This window comes from Nesoenas mayeri (assembly GCF_963082525.1).
Source record: "Nesoenas mayeri genome assembly, chromosome: 7".
NCBI lineage: Eukaryota > Metazoa > Chordata > Aves > Columbiformes > Columbidae > Nesoenas > Nesoenas mayeri.
In genome coordinates, this window is record NC_137551.1 from 40,129,648 (window position 1) to 40,148,919 (window position 19,272).

At 45.4% G+C, this 19,272-nt stretch overlaps 1 protein-coding gene across 1 annotated transcript in view; it reads left to right on the forward strand.

Moving 5' to 3' along the window:
* The window catches only part of CFAP46 (cilia and flagella associated protein 46), a 67,104-nt gene that overhangs the window by 22,130 nt on the left and 25,702 nt on the right, over window positions 1-19,272 (forward strand). The window contains exons 13-30 of the mRNA XM_080348281.1: window positions 168-380; window positions 1,568-1,775; window positions 2,045-2,194; window positions 2,878-2,985; window positions 5,947-6,125; window positions 6,900-7,031; window positions 8,424-8,589; window positions 9,237-9,321; window positions 9,425-9,563; window positions 10,066-10,183; window positions 10,683-10,839; window positions 11,788-12,011; window positions 14,519-14,659; window positions 15,031-15,198; window positions 15,555-15,703; window positions 17,002-17,100; window positions 17,355-17,484; window positions 18,395-18,541. Of these exons, the coding sequence (XP_080204407.1) occupies window positions 168-380; window positions 1,568-1,775; window positions 2,045-2,194; window positions 2,878-2,985; window positions 5,947-6,125; window positions 6,900-7,031; window positions 8,424-8,589; window positions 9,237-9,321; window positions 9,425-9,563; window positions 10,066-10,183; window positions 10,683-10,839; window positions 11,788-12,011; window positions 14,519-14,659; window positions 15,031-15,198; window positions 15,555-15,703; window positions 17,002-17,100; window positions 17,355-17,484; window positions 18,395-18,541 (2,713 nt within the window). The remainder of the gene's footprint in view (window positions 1-167; window positions 381-1,567; window positions 1,776-2,044; window positions 2,195-2,877; window positions 2,986-5,946; window positions 6,126-6,899; window positions 7,032-8,423; window positions 8,590-9,236; window positions 9,322-9,424; window positions 9,564-10,065; window positions 10,184-10,682; window positions 10,840-11,787; window positions 12,012-14,518; window positions 14,660-15,030; window positions 15,199-15,554; window positions 15,704-17,001; window positions 17,101-17,354; window positions 17,485-18,394; window positions 18,542-19,272) is intronic.

A 19,272-nucleotide genomic window follows, 5' to 3' on the forward strand; every position in this document is an offset into this window, starting at 1 on the left:
CAAGTAAAATACAAGTTAATGGGTGAAGACTTAATAAATGCAGCTGAAAAGTAGTTAAAATGTTGGTGGTGTTGATTGAGATCTGCTGCTGCATATTTAACCTTATGATACAATTCCTTCTAGTGTCAAAGTTTTGGAATAACAGCTCCTTTATATTAATTCTGTAGTTTGTGGATAGACCACTTGTCTCGATATGCTATGGAGAACTTCCAGCGCGCAGCTGAAATAGGAGAAGAGCTGAAGGAAGCCTGGATCGTCCACAACGCTGCGGTGTACGTCCTGAACTACAGCAGGCACCTCATCTCCGCGGGAAGGCAGCGGGACATCCTTGCGGACCTGCAGACGCTGCTTGGAGCCATCAGGAGCGTTGGGCAGAATGGGTGAGTTTACGGGTTTGGTTATGAGCGTGCTCTCTTCTTCTAAAACAGAAAAACATTGTAAATCACTTTGTGCTCTGAAAGACTTTCACTGCTACCTTTTATTATTAGTAGAAGGACTTTGGTACAGAGTAGTTCAGAAGATTAATTTTGTGGTGCGAAATGACTTTTCAGTCATTTCTATTTGTTCTTTGTTACTATTCACATAATCTGTATTAATTTTGGACCTGATTTCTTTTTGTGCAACAGCGACGTGTGTACGTGAAAACAACGTTTTGTAAAGCTGGTCAGGTAGAATCAGGGAGATTTTCTTCGAGTTTGCAGGACAGCTCGAGATGCGTTTGCTTGCGTCAGGTGCTCTGAAGTGGAATGATGTTGTAAATATAGTTCACTGTAAGTCTTTCTAATCAGAATTCTGAAATACAAGAGAAAAGAACAAAGGGAACGTGCAGAACAATGGACTGCAAATGGGAGCATGGATTCGAGAGTGGTTGGGAGGAATCCTGTGAATGCAATGGGAGCGACTGACGGAGGGGACGCTCGAGTCAAATCTGACTGTGGGGCGAAACCCTAGAGATTTTAGCCCATTCTTGGTGTGGCTTCGGCGCCAGGCGGGCGGTGAGGCCGGCAGCAGCGCGCTGGACAGCGAGGCCTGAGGAGCCGCTTGTGCGCTTACTGATTCTGATACGTGTGTTACCGTGTATCCGCAATAGCCTCTCAGCCATAACACAGCTCATGTTTCCACAAAATAGGGTAACTCCAGCTCAGGGGTTGGTTGGTGGATAATAATACAGTGTAACAAATAAATGGGTTTATGGAAGAGGTTTTGCTTAGATTAATTTTTTAGGAAATAGTATTTTCGTGCATAGCAGCCCACTAGAAAAAAATACATTTTAAATGTGTTTGTCTGACATAAACATGATTTTTCTGTGAGGAAATAGAAGCTTCAGTTGTAGAAAGAGCTGAAAAAATAGAATGTAAACTGTGAAAGTGGTTGTGGTTTTTGTGTGTTTAACCATTTTAACAGCTTTTCCAATAGGAAATCTTTTGTAACATCCATAACTTTGCTTTCTAAAAATAAAAAATCTGTACTTTCAAGTATCATTTGTTACTCAAAAGTAATGAACCTTATTGCTTCCTCTCCTTTTGATCTGATGCAGCGTGCACTTGTCATTCTTGTTTCCCTGCAGAAGCACTGTGGTGCTATTGATGCTGTGCAATGCTGTGGCTCGGGGCCTAATTCTGCATTGGATTCCAAAGCCAGAACCTGCTGAGAAGAAAGAAGAAGCTGCAGACAGAAGCAGAAAAGCTTTGGAAAAGAACCATGAAAGAGCAGATATCATCCAGTCGTTTTCAGTGGATCCCCGTGGACTTCCTGATATCAAAGCTGCCTTAGAGGTACAGACCCCTCGGTTTCGGTGTCTTTCTTGGTCTGCTGTCATGTATTACAATTCATATACATTGAATCATAGACATTTTTGCCAGAAGAAAAGCCGCCATGGTTGACGGTTGCTGCCGCAGGTCGCGCTGCGGCTGGGCGCTGGGGCTCGCGTTTGCGCTGCGGGTTGGCACCAGGCTGGAGGTGCATGTCCGGTGACCTTAGAGGAACGAATCGACGGCACGTTCCGTCCAAAGAGCGTTTCCTGTTTCTCCTTCTCGATGCTCAGGTCTGTGAGTTGGCCCTGGCCGCGGCGGGCGGGACGGCAGCCGGCGGCGCGGCCCCGCTGGCGGCGCGGCAGCAGATCGTCGCTGCCTGGGTGAAGGCGAAGCAGCTGCTCCAGCAGCCGGTCGGCGCGCACCCCGGCGCGCGGCAGGAGGTACTGTCGCTCAGAAACCCCGCAGAACCGGAAACCTTCCATACCTTCATTTAATAATGACTGAAATTATCAACACATATTTTCTTCTGTGTATTTGGATACAATGTGACAATAAATTCTGGCTGTAGTTCCCATAAGTCTTTATGGAATACAGCAGACTTCCCACGTCAGGCATAGCTGTGAGTTTACATTTCTTAACTGATGGCTGTATAACATATGTAGTTTTGAATTCATACATTTAAAATGATGGAATGGCTACACTAAGAATGTTAAGACAAATCAGCCCTATTTATATCAGCATGTAATATTGTCTGTATATAGAATATGGACCTAGTAAGTTGGAAATTAATATTTTATTCCTATATTTTTATTTTAGTATGTCTATAAAGCCATAATCCCTCAGTGATATATTAAATTTACATTCATTGTATTCTGGCTATGTTTTTTCTAATGTTGAAACTGTAGTAGTTCAGAATTCACAATGTTAATTAAAAATAAATTATTACATAAAATCCTCCATTTGCAGGGCACGATAAGGAGTGGAAGACTTGCTTAATGGAAATCAGGGTTTTCAGACATAGTTGTTGTTATGATTACCTCGCCATCTCAATTAATGTCCTTGATAATGTTTACATGCAGACCAAAAAAACCACTGTTAATGTGATTTTTTTATTTCTGCTTAGAATAATGATGAAGCACAAGATGCTACAGCAAGACTTCTCATTGGTCTGGAAATGTATTCGTGTAACGGCTTGGGTCTCATGGACTTTGCTCTTCCCAGCTTATCTCAGGTACGTAGTTTTGGTTTATTAGCTCTCAGGTTTTAAGAAATCTCATAGTATAAGTGTGATTTCAGTTTCAATGTGGATAGAGGGAAACTTCAGTTTGACGTTTTCATTGTACCATTAATTCTTGAAAACTTTCCAGGAGGTGAAATAGTTACGAGAGGAGGCAGAAGGTATTTGTGACTGAATGTTTTCATTTACCCAGGAGACAGGCAGCATTAGAACGCCCGTGTTAGGGTGACCCGTGTTGCTCTAACAGATTATTTCCATAGCTGTTAAGGAGATTTCTTCTCCCGAGGTTTCTTGTAGCAGAGACTCAGACACGGATTCTAGAAATTCTTCTTAGATAATTCCCAGGATACCCCACAGAGCAGCTCGAGCTGGCGCCTCCTGGAGAGGGACCCTGGGTGAGGGACACGCGGACAGCTGCACCGCGGTCCCGGCGGCCGTGCGGCGCCCAGCGCAGCCCCACCGGCCACCCGTCCTCCCCGCGTCCCCTCGTTCCTGTTCGCCCAGCGCAGCCCCACCGGCCACCCGTCCTCCCCGCGTCCCCTCGTTCGTGTCCCCTCACTGCAGAGCTGGCCCGGCCACCCGTCCTCCCCGCGTCCCCTCGTTCGTGTCCCCTCACTGCAGAGCTGGCCCGGCCACCCGTTCTCCCCGCGTCCCCTCGTTCGTGTCCCCTCACTGCAGAGCTGGCCTGGCCACCCGTCCTCCCCGCGTCCCCTCGTTCGTGTCCCCTCACTGCAGAGCTGGCCCGGCCACCCGTTCTCCCCGCGTCCCCTCGTTCGTGTCCCCTCACCGCAGAGCTGGCCCGGCCACCCGTTCTCCCCGCGTCCCCTCGTTCGTGTCCCCTCACTGCAGAGCTGGCCCGGCCACCCGTTCTCCCCGCGTCCCCTCGTTCGTGTCCCCTCACCGCAGGGCTGGCCCGGCCACCCGTTCTCCCCGCGTCCCCTCGTTCGTGTCCCCTCACCGCAGGGCTGGCCCGACCACCCGTCCTCCCCGCGTCCCCTCGTTCGTGTCCCCTCACCGCAGGGCTGGCCCGGCCACCCGTTCTCCCCGCGTCCCCTCGTTCGTGTCCCCTCACTGCAGAGCTGGCCCGGCCACCCGTCCTCCCCGCGTCCCCTCGTTCGTGTCCCCTCACCGCAGGGCTGGCCTGGCCACCCATTCTCCCCACGTCCCCTCGTTCGTGTCCCCTCACTGCAGGGCTGGCCTGGCCACCCATTCTCCCCGCGTCCCCTCGTTCGTGTTGGCAGCCCGTCCATCAAAGTCCAGTTTCTATTTTGCACTTGCAGCTGGAGAAAAATAAGTTGTTGACAGTGGCCAAAGCATTCTTCTGTTTCTTACCTTCTGTTAGATGCTGTTCTGTTCATTTACTTATCTGCAGGGATGGAAGGGTCTGAGGCCGTTTTATTTAACGGATCAGAAAGTTCACAGGTTTAGAGCTTGCACAAGTTATTCTAAGCAAACTTACTTACACCGAGCATGTTGTAGATAAGCAGTTTCTAAATACGTTCTATAAGAAGCAGTATAATTCAGTAAGCTAAGGCAGTCTATTCCCTAACAATAACATCAAACGAACATAATGGGTTCAGATGAGTTCTGTACAGAACTGTACTTCTGACCATTCGTGTTTTGTGGAGAAAACTTTATAGAATCACAGAGTGATTTTGGTTGGAAAAGCCCTTCAGGATCATCGAGTCCACCCCTGTCCCTGCCCATGTCCTGAGAACCTCATGTCCGTCTGTCCAGCCCTCCAGGGCTGGTGACTCCAGCACTGCCCTGGGCAGCCTGTTCAATGCCCCACAGCCCTTTGGGGAAGAAACTGTTCCCACATCCAACCTCAACCTCCCCTGGGCAACTTGAGGCCGTTTCCTCTGCTCCTGGCGCTTGTTCCTGGGAGCAGAGCCCGACCCCCCTGGCTCCAAGCTCCTTTCAGGCAGTTCAGAGAGGTGTATTTTAGGGTCTATATTGGAAGCATTATGGAATTTGAACAGAAAACTTCATGTTATAGTGCAATTACTCTTGGCAGTTGCAAGGTAGAACACAACTACATTTGTAACTATTTAAAAATCAAGAAACTATGCCTTGTATAAGGCCTAAAGAGCTGGCTTTGGTTCAGGCTGAGCAGTGCCGCGCTTCCCTGTGCTCCTGATGGCACCAGGGTGGTCAGGAGCAAGGAGGGTGGTGTCCAAGGTTTATACCCTGGAGTTTCAGTCTTACCTGTTGGATTACCACATTTATAATTTCTACCTCTGTGTGAAGAGCTTTCTTAAAGGAATGGGATGTATTTCTCCATTTAGTCAGGGATCTGGTGACGATATCTAACACTTCTGTAGAAGTCTTTTTTTCTAAAGACCAGGGTCTGAGTCCTTATATGTAGCTATCTAATTCTAGTTGGTCTACAGGTTCATGCCAAATACTATGAGTTAGCTTTAGCTATTACTTCAGTGGCTTAGTTTTGTAGAGCAGTATTTTAGTATCCTCATTTATGACTAATTAATTAATGATTCTTATTATCTTAAAAAGATGGAACTTTCTGACTGATGCATGCGAAAGCAAGGAAGATGTTTAGATCCTACAATGAAACTCAATATGAAACACTCTTGTTGTAAAACTAGTTCTGTCTCCCGTTCTTACCTTTGACTGAACTAAAATGGGCTCTAAGTTCAGAAGTCCCGTTCCACTGATTTTCAGAAGAGGACTGAGGACATGTAGTGAGTCCTGACGGACACTGCTGCTCCAAACGCGTGCACACTTGCACCTGCATTTGTAATGCTTACTACAGGCTGAACGATGCTTCTCTGTTGTATATTTTGATTGTTCTTGTAACTCTTTGGTTTTCTAGCTTGTTTTACCACACACTTGTTCCGTGTCCGGGGGGCTGTACAGAAAGTGCTATAGAAAAGAGAATGATGAACCGCTGAGATTTAAACTGGTTTTGTCTGGTGTGTTTCCTTTCCTCCCCAGTTAGTGGAACTGGCTTTGGAGTGCAGCTGGTCGGATTCCCTGGTGGAGCTGCAGACGCTGGCGCGACTGGTGTATTTCGGATACGTGTCCCGGGACCACGAGACAGTGATGGCTTGTTCCCGAAGGATGCTGCAGTCAGACGGGTGCTTCCACAACAGAGATGCTAAGAAACATGAGATGTAAGTACGTGGAATTTTGCTGATACTGCGGTGTATCTGAACTAAGTTTTGAAGATAAAGTATATAGGGTAAATGCATCTGATCACATAATCAAAAGTGAAAGAATCTTTGTTACAAAGAGACTCTGCTGTTGGAGGTGAAAGCAAATTTTTCCTGCTTCTGCTGACTGGGTCCTTACCAGTGACTGAAGTGCTGCAGGGGGTGTTTTAACTCTGCAGCGCAGCCTGGGCAAAAGGCAGCGGGAGATCAGAGCGCAGCCTTCCGTTCGGGAAGGTGCACGGGTTTAGTTATCCAAGCGAGTCATATATACAGGAGCAGGAAATGGCCCCTGGCAGTCATGGTCTTTTCACACTTTCAGAATTTCCGAGCAGAAAGCCTGTTCGAGGCCTGCTGCTGCTGCAGGGGGCACCTGGCGGGGGCTGGCTGGGGGGCTGGCTGTGGGGCTGGCTGTGGGGCTGGCTGTGGGGCTGGCTGGGGAGCTGGCTGTGGGGCTGGCTGGGGAGCTGGCTGTGGGGCTGGCTGTGGGGCTGGCTGTGGGGCTGGCTGTGGGGCTGGCTGGGGAGCTGGCTGGGGGGCTGGCTGGGGGGCTGGCTGGGGGGCTGACAGGGGGGCTGGCTGGGGGGCTGGCTGGGGGGCTGGCTGGGGGGCTTTACCTGCCACGGTAAAGCATGACCTCAGCACAACGAAGGGTTAAATATCTGTTTTCCACGTGGCTGTTACCTTGTCCTGTCAGCCCCTGTAAGAAAAGTAGTGATACATGTGGCCTTTCCGCAGGGCTGGGCACAGGGTGGGACAGGAGATGCTGAGCACCGCTGCCTGTATACAGGGAAAGAGCATCATGCAGAATTGGCGCGGAAGAAAACATTTGCGTGTAGCAGCAGCAAAAGCCTTTGTTCAGAGTGCCAGGTATGTTTTATTTGGAGAGAAGACTAATATAAAAGAGACCTAAAATTTGATTTACAGGTTTAGGGAGGATCATGTTCTCTCCCAGGACTGATAAAAATAAAAATGTTTGTGAGTTGAGATGGTTAACAAGGGATTTGACAGATTCTTACAGTTCAGTAGATCCATCCAGCCCGTATCTCGTCCTGTCGCGGGGAGCCTGGTCGGAAGGGACGGGGGGCGACACGGCCGCATTCTGCTGCTGTCCGCTCCGACCCGTCGGTGCTGTGACCCGCGGGAAGGTGGCTTTACATAGTCAATGGGTGTGAGGAGGTGATGCGTGACTTTGGTATGAGTTCTTTGCTATCTGGAAGAAATAAACTAATGAGCAAAAGTAGCAATTCGAACTCTTAGAAGATGAAGGTGCGGTGGCTGATGTGAGGTTGTTGATGTTGTAACAGTTTGTTCCTTCTATTGTTAAAAAGAGAGTGATGAGTGAGGTTGGACCAGCTGGTGTCATGGATCTCTAAGACGGTGTCGAGTTGCAGATGAATCTGTATTTTCTAAACTCTGCATGGTATGACAAGGGCTTTTTCAGGAAGGGCTAAGCACACATTTAATATATAGCTCAACACATTCCAAAAGGGAGACAACAAGGGGTGAGCAAAAGCTGGGCCTTAACAAGTCTAGTGTTGAGACAAGGTGCGTGAGCATATGGACCCCAGAAACCATGGAACTGTGCCAGAAAGTGGCAAAGGCTGCCAGATTGAAAACCCGCTCTTTTAAAAGCAGTAAGATTGTTCAATGTGTGGCTGCGTAATACCAGTCCATAATTTTTAGATAAATTCTAAAGCTTTAGCCCATTCATGAGAGCACCGTGTTGCAATCTGGAGAATTATTAAATTTATTAACTCAAAGTAACATTTACATGGAATATACTCGAAATAATTTGAATGCAGCTAGAGGCGTTGAGGGTATATTCTTGTGTTACAGTGGCACCGCACTATGCAAAATCCATAGCATTTTAATAACTGTTTTGTTCTATTCTTTAATGGTTTTAGAATGAGAAATAAACATAGTAGGAAGCCAAAAATGTAGATTATTCCAATGATAACATCTTGAGTAGATTTCTACTCTTTTTTTGTGAAGGCTCTTGAGCTAAGATTACACAGAGATAGAGTAAACCCATCAGTATGGTACTTGATTATTGCTACTTCTGCTAAATGTGTGAATGTGTTTTGTATATAAAAATGGAAAGTAACTCTTGTATGAAGCTCATATGCTAATACCTCCTTGCTGAGATTATACGCGGTGGTGCCCAGGTCAGGTAACATGGATGTTTCTAGAAGTAGAAGCCTTTATTGTACCTGGAGTGTAACTGTTTTCGTTCATTGAGCTGTACTTCACTGTCTTCAGGTACGCGGGTGAAGCTGGAAATTACTCCCTCGCAATGTTTGCCGCCAGACACTTCTGGAACACGTGTGCACCTTTGCTCGGCTCCCCACGCGACAGGGAGCAGCTTGAGGAACCGACGGACACAGTCCTTAAGAGTATCATTAAAGCGCAATCTAAAAGTGAACAAGTAAGAATATCCAATAGGTATTGTTCATTTCGCTTGTGTTTAGTGGTCGGTGCTGATGATGAAGGAACGTTTTGGTTTGCTCTGAAGCTCTGGGTGTGTACTTCAGGATTCCTTTCCTGAGAGGGGAAGGTGACTGACTTGTTGTAAACACGTGTGGTTTCTTACCTGCATTCCCATGGTGCACATGCACACAGAGCCACCCATCTGAAAATGTCAGCGATTCTTCTGAGTTAGGCTGTACAGTAACGGTATTGTATTGCTATACACTGTATGGTAGTGTATTCAGTGGTCAGTAGGACTGTGTATGAATCTGCTTTTGAAACGAGAGTTGGGTGATCTGTGAAGCTGCCTCCGCCCATCTGGAGTTCTCTGGCAGTTCTCTTTGAGATGCTGTGTTCTCCGATCGGCGTAGCTGGTTGGACGTTGCAGTCTGGGTATTTCGGTGTTGGTTTGTGTTACAGAGCTCGCTCTGGAGGAGGGGCTGCGGTTTGCATCTCCAGCACAAGTAGCTGTCTAAGTAACACGTTAATAGTTCGCACTAACCGTATGAAATGGTTTGCAAATTAAACAGAAGTACATTAATATTTAAAGACGTATGTTAACCGAAAGATAAAAGGGTTTTTTTGTCTTCTTTTTTGTCTTTTTAGGAGAAGGGAGATATGTTGCCTTTGCATCAGTGGATCACAAAGGATTTTCAGAGTATTGGGTTATCGCCTGGATGCGTTCTCCCAGGTGTGTTCTTCCTTCTTTTGATCTGGTAATAAAACCACCAGTATTTTGTGATATTATTCTAATTTTGCAGTATACTAATAAATCATTTGAACGTGCTTCAAAGGTGCAGAGGAAGATCTGTCGTTAAGAACCTCCTTATATGGGTTATTATTCCATATATATGCGGATAAAGCTGACTGGGAGGCAGCACTGAAAGTCCTGGATGAAGCTTTTGAAGTTTTGCCTCAGACAAGACACAGGCTGTAAGTTGGTTGACTGACGGTTATTAAAACAAGCGTCCTGATTCTTGAGAGCTGTAAAACTCTGGTTTTTTTATTTTGCATTGGGAAAATACTGTGATTACTTTTTGTCACCCCGACATTTCTTATAACAGAAAACACTGTTGTGTCTTTTGGATGAAGAAGACATACATTGGTAGTGCTTCCGGTCATTAATCTGTTCATAATATTTGTAAATTTCATTTTTTAAAACTTGTACATAAGTGGTATCTTAAGTTTTCAAGAAGGTAGACACATGGAAAGTTTCCTGGCTGTAGATCCATTTACATTAAATGGAAACTAAATTATTTAGGGAACTGTTTACTTAGTCTTATCCAAGTTCAAAGATTTGCGCCCTTTTCTCTCAGTTTGTGAACTTTGCGTCTCTGTACTATACTGATGTGAACTAGCATACCTGTCCTACTCATAAAGTTTCTTTACAGGTACAAATGCAAATAAATTGCAATTGCGTTTGGTCTTTTTGCAGCCTGATCTTTAAACACGTGGCTACAGTGAAGGCCGGACTGGGAGACGGTGTTGCGATGGACATCCAGAAATTCGGAGGTGTAGGTGAAGACTGTGTGTCACGCATGTGGCGTCATTTGGTACCGGTCTCCAGAAGTGCTGTTGCACAGTTAAGCTGTTTTCAAAATGCCATCATGACTCTACAGGTTTGTCAGGTTTTGCTGTATGTTCAAGTGCTGATAGAATGATGTTCCCCGAGCGACTGCGGGGATCGCAGGTGTGCAATGAGCTGCCACAAGGGCCAGTGACCTGGCCGGTACTTGTTATCACTTGGAAATTACTGTTCAGGTGGAAAACTGTGTATGGACGAACCCTGCTGTCCAGTAACAGTTCAGTTGAGTCCTGTCAAAGAAGAATGTCTAAGAGTAACCAATTGCAAGAAGTTTTGATAAAGCAAAGGATTAAGTGGTAGTGTTCTGCTACATTCCCTTTAGCATAACTCTGATTATGTGATGCCAATAAAACTACTCACTGTCAAATTATTTTTTCTTGTGTTAAGACTATATTGGACTTTTGAATATCATTTCAGTGGTTTCCATCGCTGAATATAAAGAAACTCTTCCTTTATTACTTTTATAGAAACAAGAAAACGAATGGCAGAAAGTTGATTATCTGATGGAGTTTGCTGAATGGTTATATTGTAACCAGTTTCCTCTCCATGATGTTATTAAACCTCTGGACTGGGTGGTAGATCTCTTGCTACATATGGAATTTTCTGTGCAATCCTCACAAGAAGGTATGTGAAACGTGTATCTTTCAGAAGAATTTCTCAGCAGCAAATGAAGGGACATTTTTAACTGACAGCTCAGTGACCACGAGGAACGTGAGCAGCGTGGCTGTGGTTTCTGCAGCGGGCGCCCGCTGGCCCGGTGCCGGCGTGGCCGTGGCCGTGGCCGTGGCCGTGTCCGCGTGGGCAGCTGCGCCGCGTGACGGGTCTGCGTCCCCGCGCTCTGGTTTGTGTTGTGGAGCATCAGTTTGGTCTTGAAAGAACTGTGGCTTTATAGTACTTCACTTCGAGCTGCAAATCTGCTGAATTACTTGGTTTTGAGCTGAGTTTCAAGTAGAGTTGCAATTTCTATAAAACATCAGTGTTTACTGAAAAATTACTAGAATTACACAGCACAAAAGAGAGGGTCGAGTAGCACGGTGTCTGCTGTCGCTGCCATGAAGAGCCATTAAGAGATCGCATTAAAACACGGGGATGAGCTTGAGCTGTTCTCTCGGTTCAGGTGGCGTGGGCCCAGCTGTGTCTGGGTTGTTCCCGCTGTGCAAAGGAGCGCTGGCCAAACGCGCCGCGTGCCGGCTCGGAGCCGCCGGGACGTGGTCTCTGGCCACCGCAGACCAGGGCCAAGAGGGTTTCTGATTTGGCTGCCGCGCAGCTTGAGTGCCTGAAACAAAGGAGGGAGGCTGTCTGTCCCACAGATTCGTTTTCAAAAGACATAGCTGAAGCGTACTTGCTATGCATTTCTGTGTCAGATTGCATTGTTTAATATATGTAACCGTTACATTACTCATTGAAAACATGGTACAAGTAGCATTGTATCACCATAAGAACATCTTCAGTAGATAGATTTCCATTTCTCTGGTTTTGCTTCATAAATATTTTCATTTTCAAGTCAGAAATGTAAACTTCTGAATGCTTTTTTAAAATACCATCGCTGCAAGCATGTTTGTTTTTCAACAGGAAAAAATCATATACCAGAATTTTCGCCTGGAGAAAATGTGAAGATCGACATTGGAGCAAATGATACCGGGCGCCAGATTAATCTGGAAGATCTGAGTAATATTAGGCAGTTGGAAGCGTTGTTCAGAGCGCAGACTCTGCTGGCCGCGGTTGCTGGTCAGAGCTCTCCTCTCCACCCGCGCTGCTGTTTGGTGGCCTACGCCTGTATCGTCCGTGTCTGGCAGGTGAGATTCTGTGAGGGTTGTTATATCAGAACGTGGCCAGTATATTTCAAGTTACCTTGTGTGATTATGGTGCCAGCTATTCCCCTGATCTTTTAACTACATCTTCAGAATTCCCAGTTTTATGGTATAGTTAGAATATTTTCTCTGTTTTAAGGATTAAACAAGAAAATTGTTTAGCTCAGGAGAATAAAGAAGAGACATCAAGAATAAAAGTAGCGGTCCATCGTTTCTTTGGTGTTCATTCATTTGTTTCATGTAAAAGTTTATCAAATTTGTACTTCCTGTGTGTTAAAGACACTCAGTAATGTCAGACAGGGGCTGCAGGCGTTGCTGGAAGCTCCGAGGGCGGTAATTAATTACAGAGGGACCTGCCCTTGGGTTGGATCAAAGGGTTGTCATTTGAAAGGAATTGTGTGACAGAATTAAATTAAATTAAATGTTGATTTGGTTGTCAAGTTTTAAGAAGAAGTATAGACAGGCGGTGTTCACTGATTGTTGTTCTCTAATCATTTTTTAATTGTTACAGCATTTCAAATCAAACAAATCTCTTTCATTTCTCATTGATATGAATACCTAATTTAAATCAGAATCATAGCAAAAAGCATAAAAAACAATTATACCTTAAACATGAGTAAATCTTTGCAGGGCCTAAATCTCTGCTTGATAATAGTAATGCTGCAAATCATTCCAGAAACGATCTTAGAGCTGTGGGGGGTCAGATCAGCTGGATTGGAAAGCCATAGCTTGTGCAGAATTTTATTCCAGTTAGCTGTAAAATCCTGCAATTAGTTACTCCTGTGGTAATTATGATCAAGTTTTCATTCTGGAATCAGTTTAGACTCTAATATTTGATGGAAGACAGGAAATTGAAAAATAAAAATCAAATATTGATGTTTTCAGATTTTACATAAGCATAATATTCAATATCCTGAAGTTGACTATCTGAGTGTCTTAGTAGAGAAAAAATACCTGGAAGGAGTATCGCTGTTTGAATAGGCTATTAACAATTTAAAAATGAAGAGTTAACGCAGCTGCCAGTGCCGGTTTGAGGCCAATGGCAGTAACTCACAGTCACAGCTGAACAGCACCGTGGAAGAGCAGCCACGGGGGCCGGGGGGAGCACGAGTCCCCAGGACAGGACAGGGCAGGACAGGACAGCTGAGCGGAGCCTCAGGAACAGCCACGGGGGCCGGGGGGAGCATGAGTCCCCAGGACAGCTGAGCGGAGCCTCAGGAACAGCCACGGGGGCTGGGGGAGCACGAGTCCCCAGGACAGCTGAGCGGAGCCTCAGGAACAGCCGCGGGGGCCTGGGGGAGCACGAGTCCCCAGGACAGCTGAGCGGAGCCTCAGGAACAGCCGCGGGGGCCTGGGGGAGCACGAGTCCCCAGGACAGCTGAGCGGAGCCTCAGGAACAGCCGCGGGGGCCTGGGGGAGCACGAGTCCCCAGGACAGCTGAGCGGAGCCTCAGGAACAGCCGCGGGGGCCTGGGGGAGCACGAGTCCCCAGGACAGCTGAGCGGAGCCTCAGGAACAGCCGCGGGGGCCTGGGGGAGCACGAGTCCCCAGGACAGCTGAGCGGAGCCTCAGGAACAGCCGCGGGGGCCTGGGGGAGCACGAGTCCCCAGGACAGCTGAGCGGAGCCTCAGGAACAGCCGCGGGGGCCTGGGGGAGCACGAGTCCCCAGGACAGCTGAGCGGAGCCTCGTGTGCAGGGCAGCGCCGAGCTGAGGGTCCTGCAGCCGCCTCTCAGGTGCTGGGGCTCCATCAACCACTCGCTGGAAGCATTAAAATGTTCTCTGAACACCTCAGTAGCACCAGCCAAATCAGCCGCTTCTGGCTTTGTTAGAGACACGTGTTACCTTTGGTTTGAAATGCTTACAAGTTGTGCAGCATCCAGCATTACTTTTTGTTCGTCTTGCGTGTTCTACTCTTGATCCCTCCAGCAAAATGTGTTCATATGCTCAGTTGTTCTTTTTTCTTAATTCATTTTAGGTAAGATCGGCAGCTGAGCTATTGCATGTTCAGAGACGTTTTCAATGGATACTTTCATATGTTTAAATAGTTACAAATTTCTTTTATACGACATTGATGAGTGCCCTTATTGAAGTCTGATCCGGAAGGTCTTCCAGATCACTTTGACATGAAATTCATCCCTTGTAGAAGATAACAAATCTAGACAAGGTTTTCGGTTTGGAGTTTTTTAAATGAACTCACAACCATAAGGTTGGAAGGGCAGCAGTATTTATCACAGGGCAGTGTCATCTTCTGACAGTTCAGCTGCTCAGGTGCACGGTCTCCATCGTCCGAAGTGCTTGTACAGATAATGCAAACATCTAAGAATCTTGGAAATTTTAGTTTTCTGAAGAAATTGCTTATGCAAACATAACAGGGTATGTGACCATTGTTAATAGCTGTGGATAGCGACTTACAGTGAATAGTCAGTATCACTAGAAATCGACATTATTATTGAAAGTTGAAAATCATTAACTGTAATTATTTTATTATCTAGGTATCGTTGTCAGCAGCACGATCTATTATAAAGGTATCATCAAAGTCTTCACAGCTTACAGCTCCTCAGAAGGTGGAGTCAATAATTGCTCCTGAGAATGATGAAAAGAAGAAGGAGAAGGACAAAAAGAAAGACAAACAAGTAAGAACGGCCTTGTGGAATGAAAACAATCATCTCTTCCGGAGAGCTGGTGCCCTGGGCTCATCTGTTAGATGATTCGGTTGCTTTCCTGTAGAGTCTCTTGTAACTTGTGAAGAGTTTGTCTGTGAGTCTGTACATCACACATTCATTCTCGATCACACGGACCTGACAGGTCACACATTTACAGATACTTTTCTTTAGTTGTTAAAATACTGCTGTTCTGTAAAATGTGCAGTCTGGAGGTAAAACAGAAACAAAAGACAAAACTTCAAAGGATATTAAGAAAATACTTTTTTTTAAAATGTTAGCTGAATATTTAATACCAACAAGAATGTTAATTTGCCTCATAAATGTCCCTGTTTTTTTTCTAGGTTGAAGTTTCTGTTGTGAAAGAGAAGCCAAGAGGGACGGGATGGGGGGACGCCTTACCAGTAAGCGTGGAGGAGTGGGCTCGTTACGACTGTCCCCGTGCAATCAGAGATGCTTTTAAACAGAAGACAAATAGTTACGGTATTAACTGGGATAATTTCCCCAAGCCCGTAAGTATACTCCTCAGAATTCTAGAGCATTAGTTATTTAGGGAAAAAGCGAGTAGCAGAGACCTTTGCTGTTTCAGTTTCTCTGCCTGTGCGATCGTGCTCAGAGGGCTGTCAGAAATGCCCCCCGTCATGACGGCTGTTAGTACTGCAGAGGTGTTGGTCTGTCCTCTGCATTCTGACGTGACCTGAGCTTTCGGAATAAACTCACGGCCTTTCCGTGTACCGAGCTGCCGCTCCAGCTGGAAACTTTGTTTATGAACAGTAGCGCTTGGAACAGAAGATGTAGTCATCAGTTTAAAATGTATTCTCTACAAATTTGTGTTTATACTAATTGAATTTTTAAACTTTCTTTTCAGACTTGCACTTTGTATTTTATGGACCTTTTATCTAATGAACTACAGAAAATGTTTTGCCCCCACCTGATTCTTCCCGTGTTCCAGCTGGCTGAAGTCATTGCTCATGACGTTGTGGAATGCGCGAGTCTGTCTGGACTCTACCACCTGCGGTTTGTACCAAAGAAAAGAGAAACTGAATGCACTGGGCTGTCCATTAATATTTCACTAAATAGTAACAAAGCTTTTTGTGACTTGTTGATTTATATTTTTAATGGGTTTTATTTATTTTCATTCCTTTTTTATAAGTTTAATAGAGTTTGATGAATTGGTTTGCTTGCGGCATTGTTATTTGTCACTGCACCAGGAAGGGTGTGCAGGACTGGGAGCTCGAGCCACAGTTATGTGAATCATTTTGGTAATGCCTTGTTGTCACCTACCTGAAAAAAAGCGAAGTAAAATAGAAAGTTAATAAAAGTGTTATATTTTAGGTGTTTATCTTGCGTTAAAAATATAATGTATTAAAAATATATTTGCTTTAGCTTAAGAGTGCAAGTAAGTACCCCAAATAAACACATTCTCTTTTATATAATTTGCCTTTGTGACCAAAATTCTGTTATTTTTATGGATGATTAGCCCTAAAAGTTTTGATTCAAAATATTTAAGATGCATGCAATGACAAATTATTGCTGTCTTTGTTAAAACTTTGCATCACGCTTTTTTGAAATGTATTGCATAATGTTTGCTTAATCATTAACAGTTATAAGATAAAATTGATTGCTTGATTCCCAATAGTTTGTGAAATGCCAAATAATGTATTTTTAGAATGCCTCGAACTGATCCCACGTAACAGAAGAGATAAATATCCACGTATACAAATGTCTGTTTATCTGGATTGCCAACTGATGCTGAGTCGCTGTCTCACACAACTAACATTGATTTAGGAGCAGGAAATCGATTTGCAGCCAGGCTTTGCCAGATGGGTTTTTTGATTGACTCCTCAAGATTTGTTTTTATTTGGTGGCATTTTATTCCTATCCGTGACCTGATTTTGTGTGTGGCCAGCTGCGTGCACCTGCAGATGCTGCCGGGGCGTGGCGGGGCAGGCCGGCTCCTACAGGCGGACGGGGCTCCGCCCGCCGCAGGACGGCGCTGCAGCGGTGTCTGCGCGTGCCCGCGCGTCCCGCCGCTGCGCGGGGGGCGCTCCTGGCCGGGCCGGCGGCGGTGCCGCGTGCCCGTGGGCGGGTTGGGCGGGGTGATCCTCGCCCACTCCGTTGGTCTGTGACCTCTGTCCATGTGTGATCTCAGCTACTGCATTTCCCTCTCTTTTAATTCAGTGTTTTTGTTATTGCCATAAGGTGGCAGGACTGCGAAATGTGGAATGTGCGCTCTTTATATATGACGTGTTTATATGAAGCAACATATGAAAGATTCTGATTGTTTCTTAAACGTTTCTTCTTTTTATTCGTAGAATTGCCCTGATATGTTCAGACCTAAAACTGAGCCAGGCATCTTTGTATCATGAGAAGGCTGCTGGGGAAGCACACATTAGTGGATTAGAACAAGCAATGTATGTATTTTCGCTACAGAAGCTGCATTTGGTTGAGCTGTTTTGCCTACAATTGATAAGTGTTGTTGGGAAAAAGTATTTAAAAACATGATCTCGTGACATAGATTTGGTGTATTTGTTGTCCCCTAAAATTCTGTGCCGTGGTTGTTGTGTGCCTACCCACAGACACCTAATGCAGTAATACATTTTGTTACACTAATTACGAAGTACTTTTACAATATTATTGAATTTACTTCTTCTTTCTCGTGATTTAGGTGTAGGCAAGAGATTGCACTGAAAAAAGAAAAGGAACTACATACTAGAGCAGAAGAAAGAAAACCGTGTTTTGAGAATGCCCAGCTGAACGGTAGCGGGGTGGAGAATGTCCTTGCTTCGAGTGCCGAGGTTTTTCTTTCTACTCCAGTTTCTTTCATAAATTACTCTTCACTTTGTGTTTTAATCTACTTGCTAGTTTGTTTTTAAATACTTCTATACTTGAGAACTATGTGAACACAAAAAATCTTTTAAAATGTGTACTACTTAAATTTTGCTGGCCGGCATAAGCTGGATGTGAGCTGGGTTTGCCTGGCATGTTACTCGTACAGAGTCAGTATTCGTGCACAGTGAAAGTGCCTTTCTACAAGGGGAATTGGTGACTGAGGCAGACGAGTGGAAGAGACAGTGAGACGTCGGTGCCTGCGCCGGTCCCGGTTTGTCGGCTCCCTCTGTCCGTCGCAGCGCTGCACACGGGTTTGCTCCCTCTGGGACCTTGTTTTGAAGGCAGCCGAATATTCCAGCGCCGGCTTTTCTGTGTGTTTTTAGTGAGGTCATTGCCTTAGTGATGCTCTCAAAGCTCACCTCTGTTTTCTTTCTATGGCAATCCTGCCCTTGTTTTCACCACATCATTCAGCTGTCTGTGTGTATTTTTCCATTCTTGTGCTTGTAAAATATCTTTTTTTTATTCATAATGCCTCTCAAGTCACCTCTTCTGGCTCTTGCAAATAGTTTTTAATTGTTTTAGTTATTACCAGGAATCAACTTATTCGCAACAGTAGCAGATCTGAAGTATTTAATCTGTTCTAAAATTAGTTTTAATAGTATATACTTATTAGTTGAATGCCTGTTGAGGATTACAAAGTCCACATCTCACAGTAAACCTGTTTTTCCCTTAATATAGTGTTGAATTTTGAAGTTAGAAAATTGAGCTGGGCTGTGGGATTTCTCAAGAAGTGAATATGATGGTTAATAACAATTTGTATTCCATCCGGTTTAGTTTTGAAATCTATGAAGGCGTAATATTTTGTTATTTTTTCAGGGTTTTGAGCTAAATGCAGTAACAGGAAAAGGACTGAGTGCCCTTTCTTTCCCTTATTTGTGGATGGAAAAAGCTCAAGTGCTGATTCAGCTCGGCTTGTATCAACCAGCGAGACTTCTGCTCTCAGAGGCACATGCGGCAGCTCAGGTACCTCAGAAACAAATAGAAAACGAGAAATTAGTAGAATGTGTATGATAAACGTTCATTTTGATGCAGTTGTTCCTCAAAATAATGATCAAATTACAAAACCAAACCTTACCCCTGCCCACCCCAAATCTCTGTCATTTGAGTTTCAACATGAAGCGTACATTTAAATATGTTGCACTTAAGTCCGACTTAATGGGAATTGTCTGAAAATTATTTCAACTTGTGAAGCAGTGTCAGTGTCTGTGTGCTTTGCGGTGACCGTGGGTGAGGGAAAGGCCGTTCATGTTGTTCACCTGGACTTTAGTAAAGCCTCTCACGCTGTTTCCCACAGTGAAATGCTGTCCTGGAGAAGCCCGCAGGTCGCGGCCTGGACGGGTCAAGGACCGGCTGGATGGCCAGGTCCAAAGAGTTGTGGTCAATGGAGTCAAATCCACTTGGTGTCCGGTCGTGAGTGTTGTTCCCCAGGGCTTAGTATTGGGGCCAGTTCGGTTTAATCTCCTTATCAGTGGTCTGGACGAGGGGATCAAGTGCACCCTCAGTCACTTTGCAGATGACACCAAGTTGGGTGGAAGTGTTGATCTGCTGGAGGGTATGATGGCCGTACAGAGGGATCTGGATCAATGGGCTGAGTCCAGTTGTCTGAGGTTCACCAAGGCCAGTGCCGGGTCCTGCAGTTTGGTCACAACAACCCCATGAGCGCTCCAGGCTGGGGAGGAGCTGCTGCAAAGGGA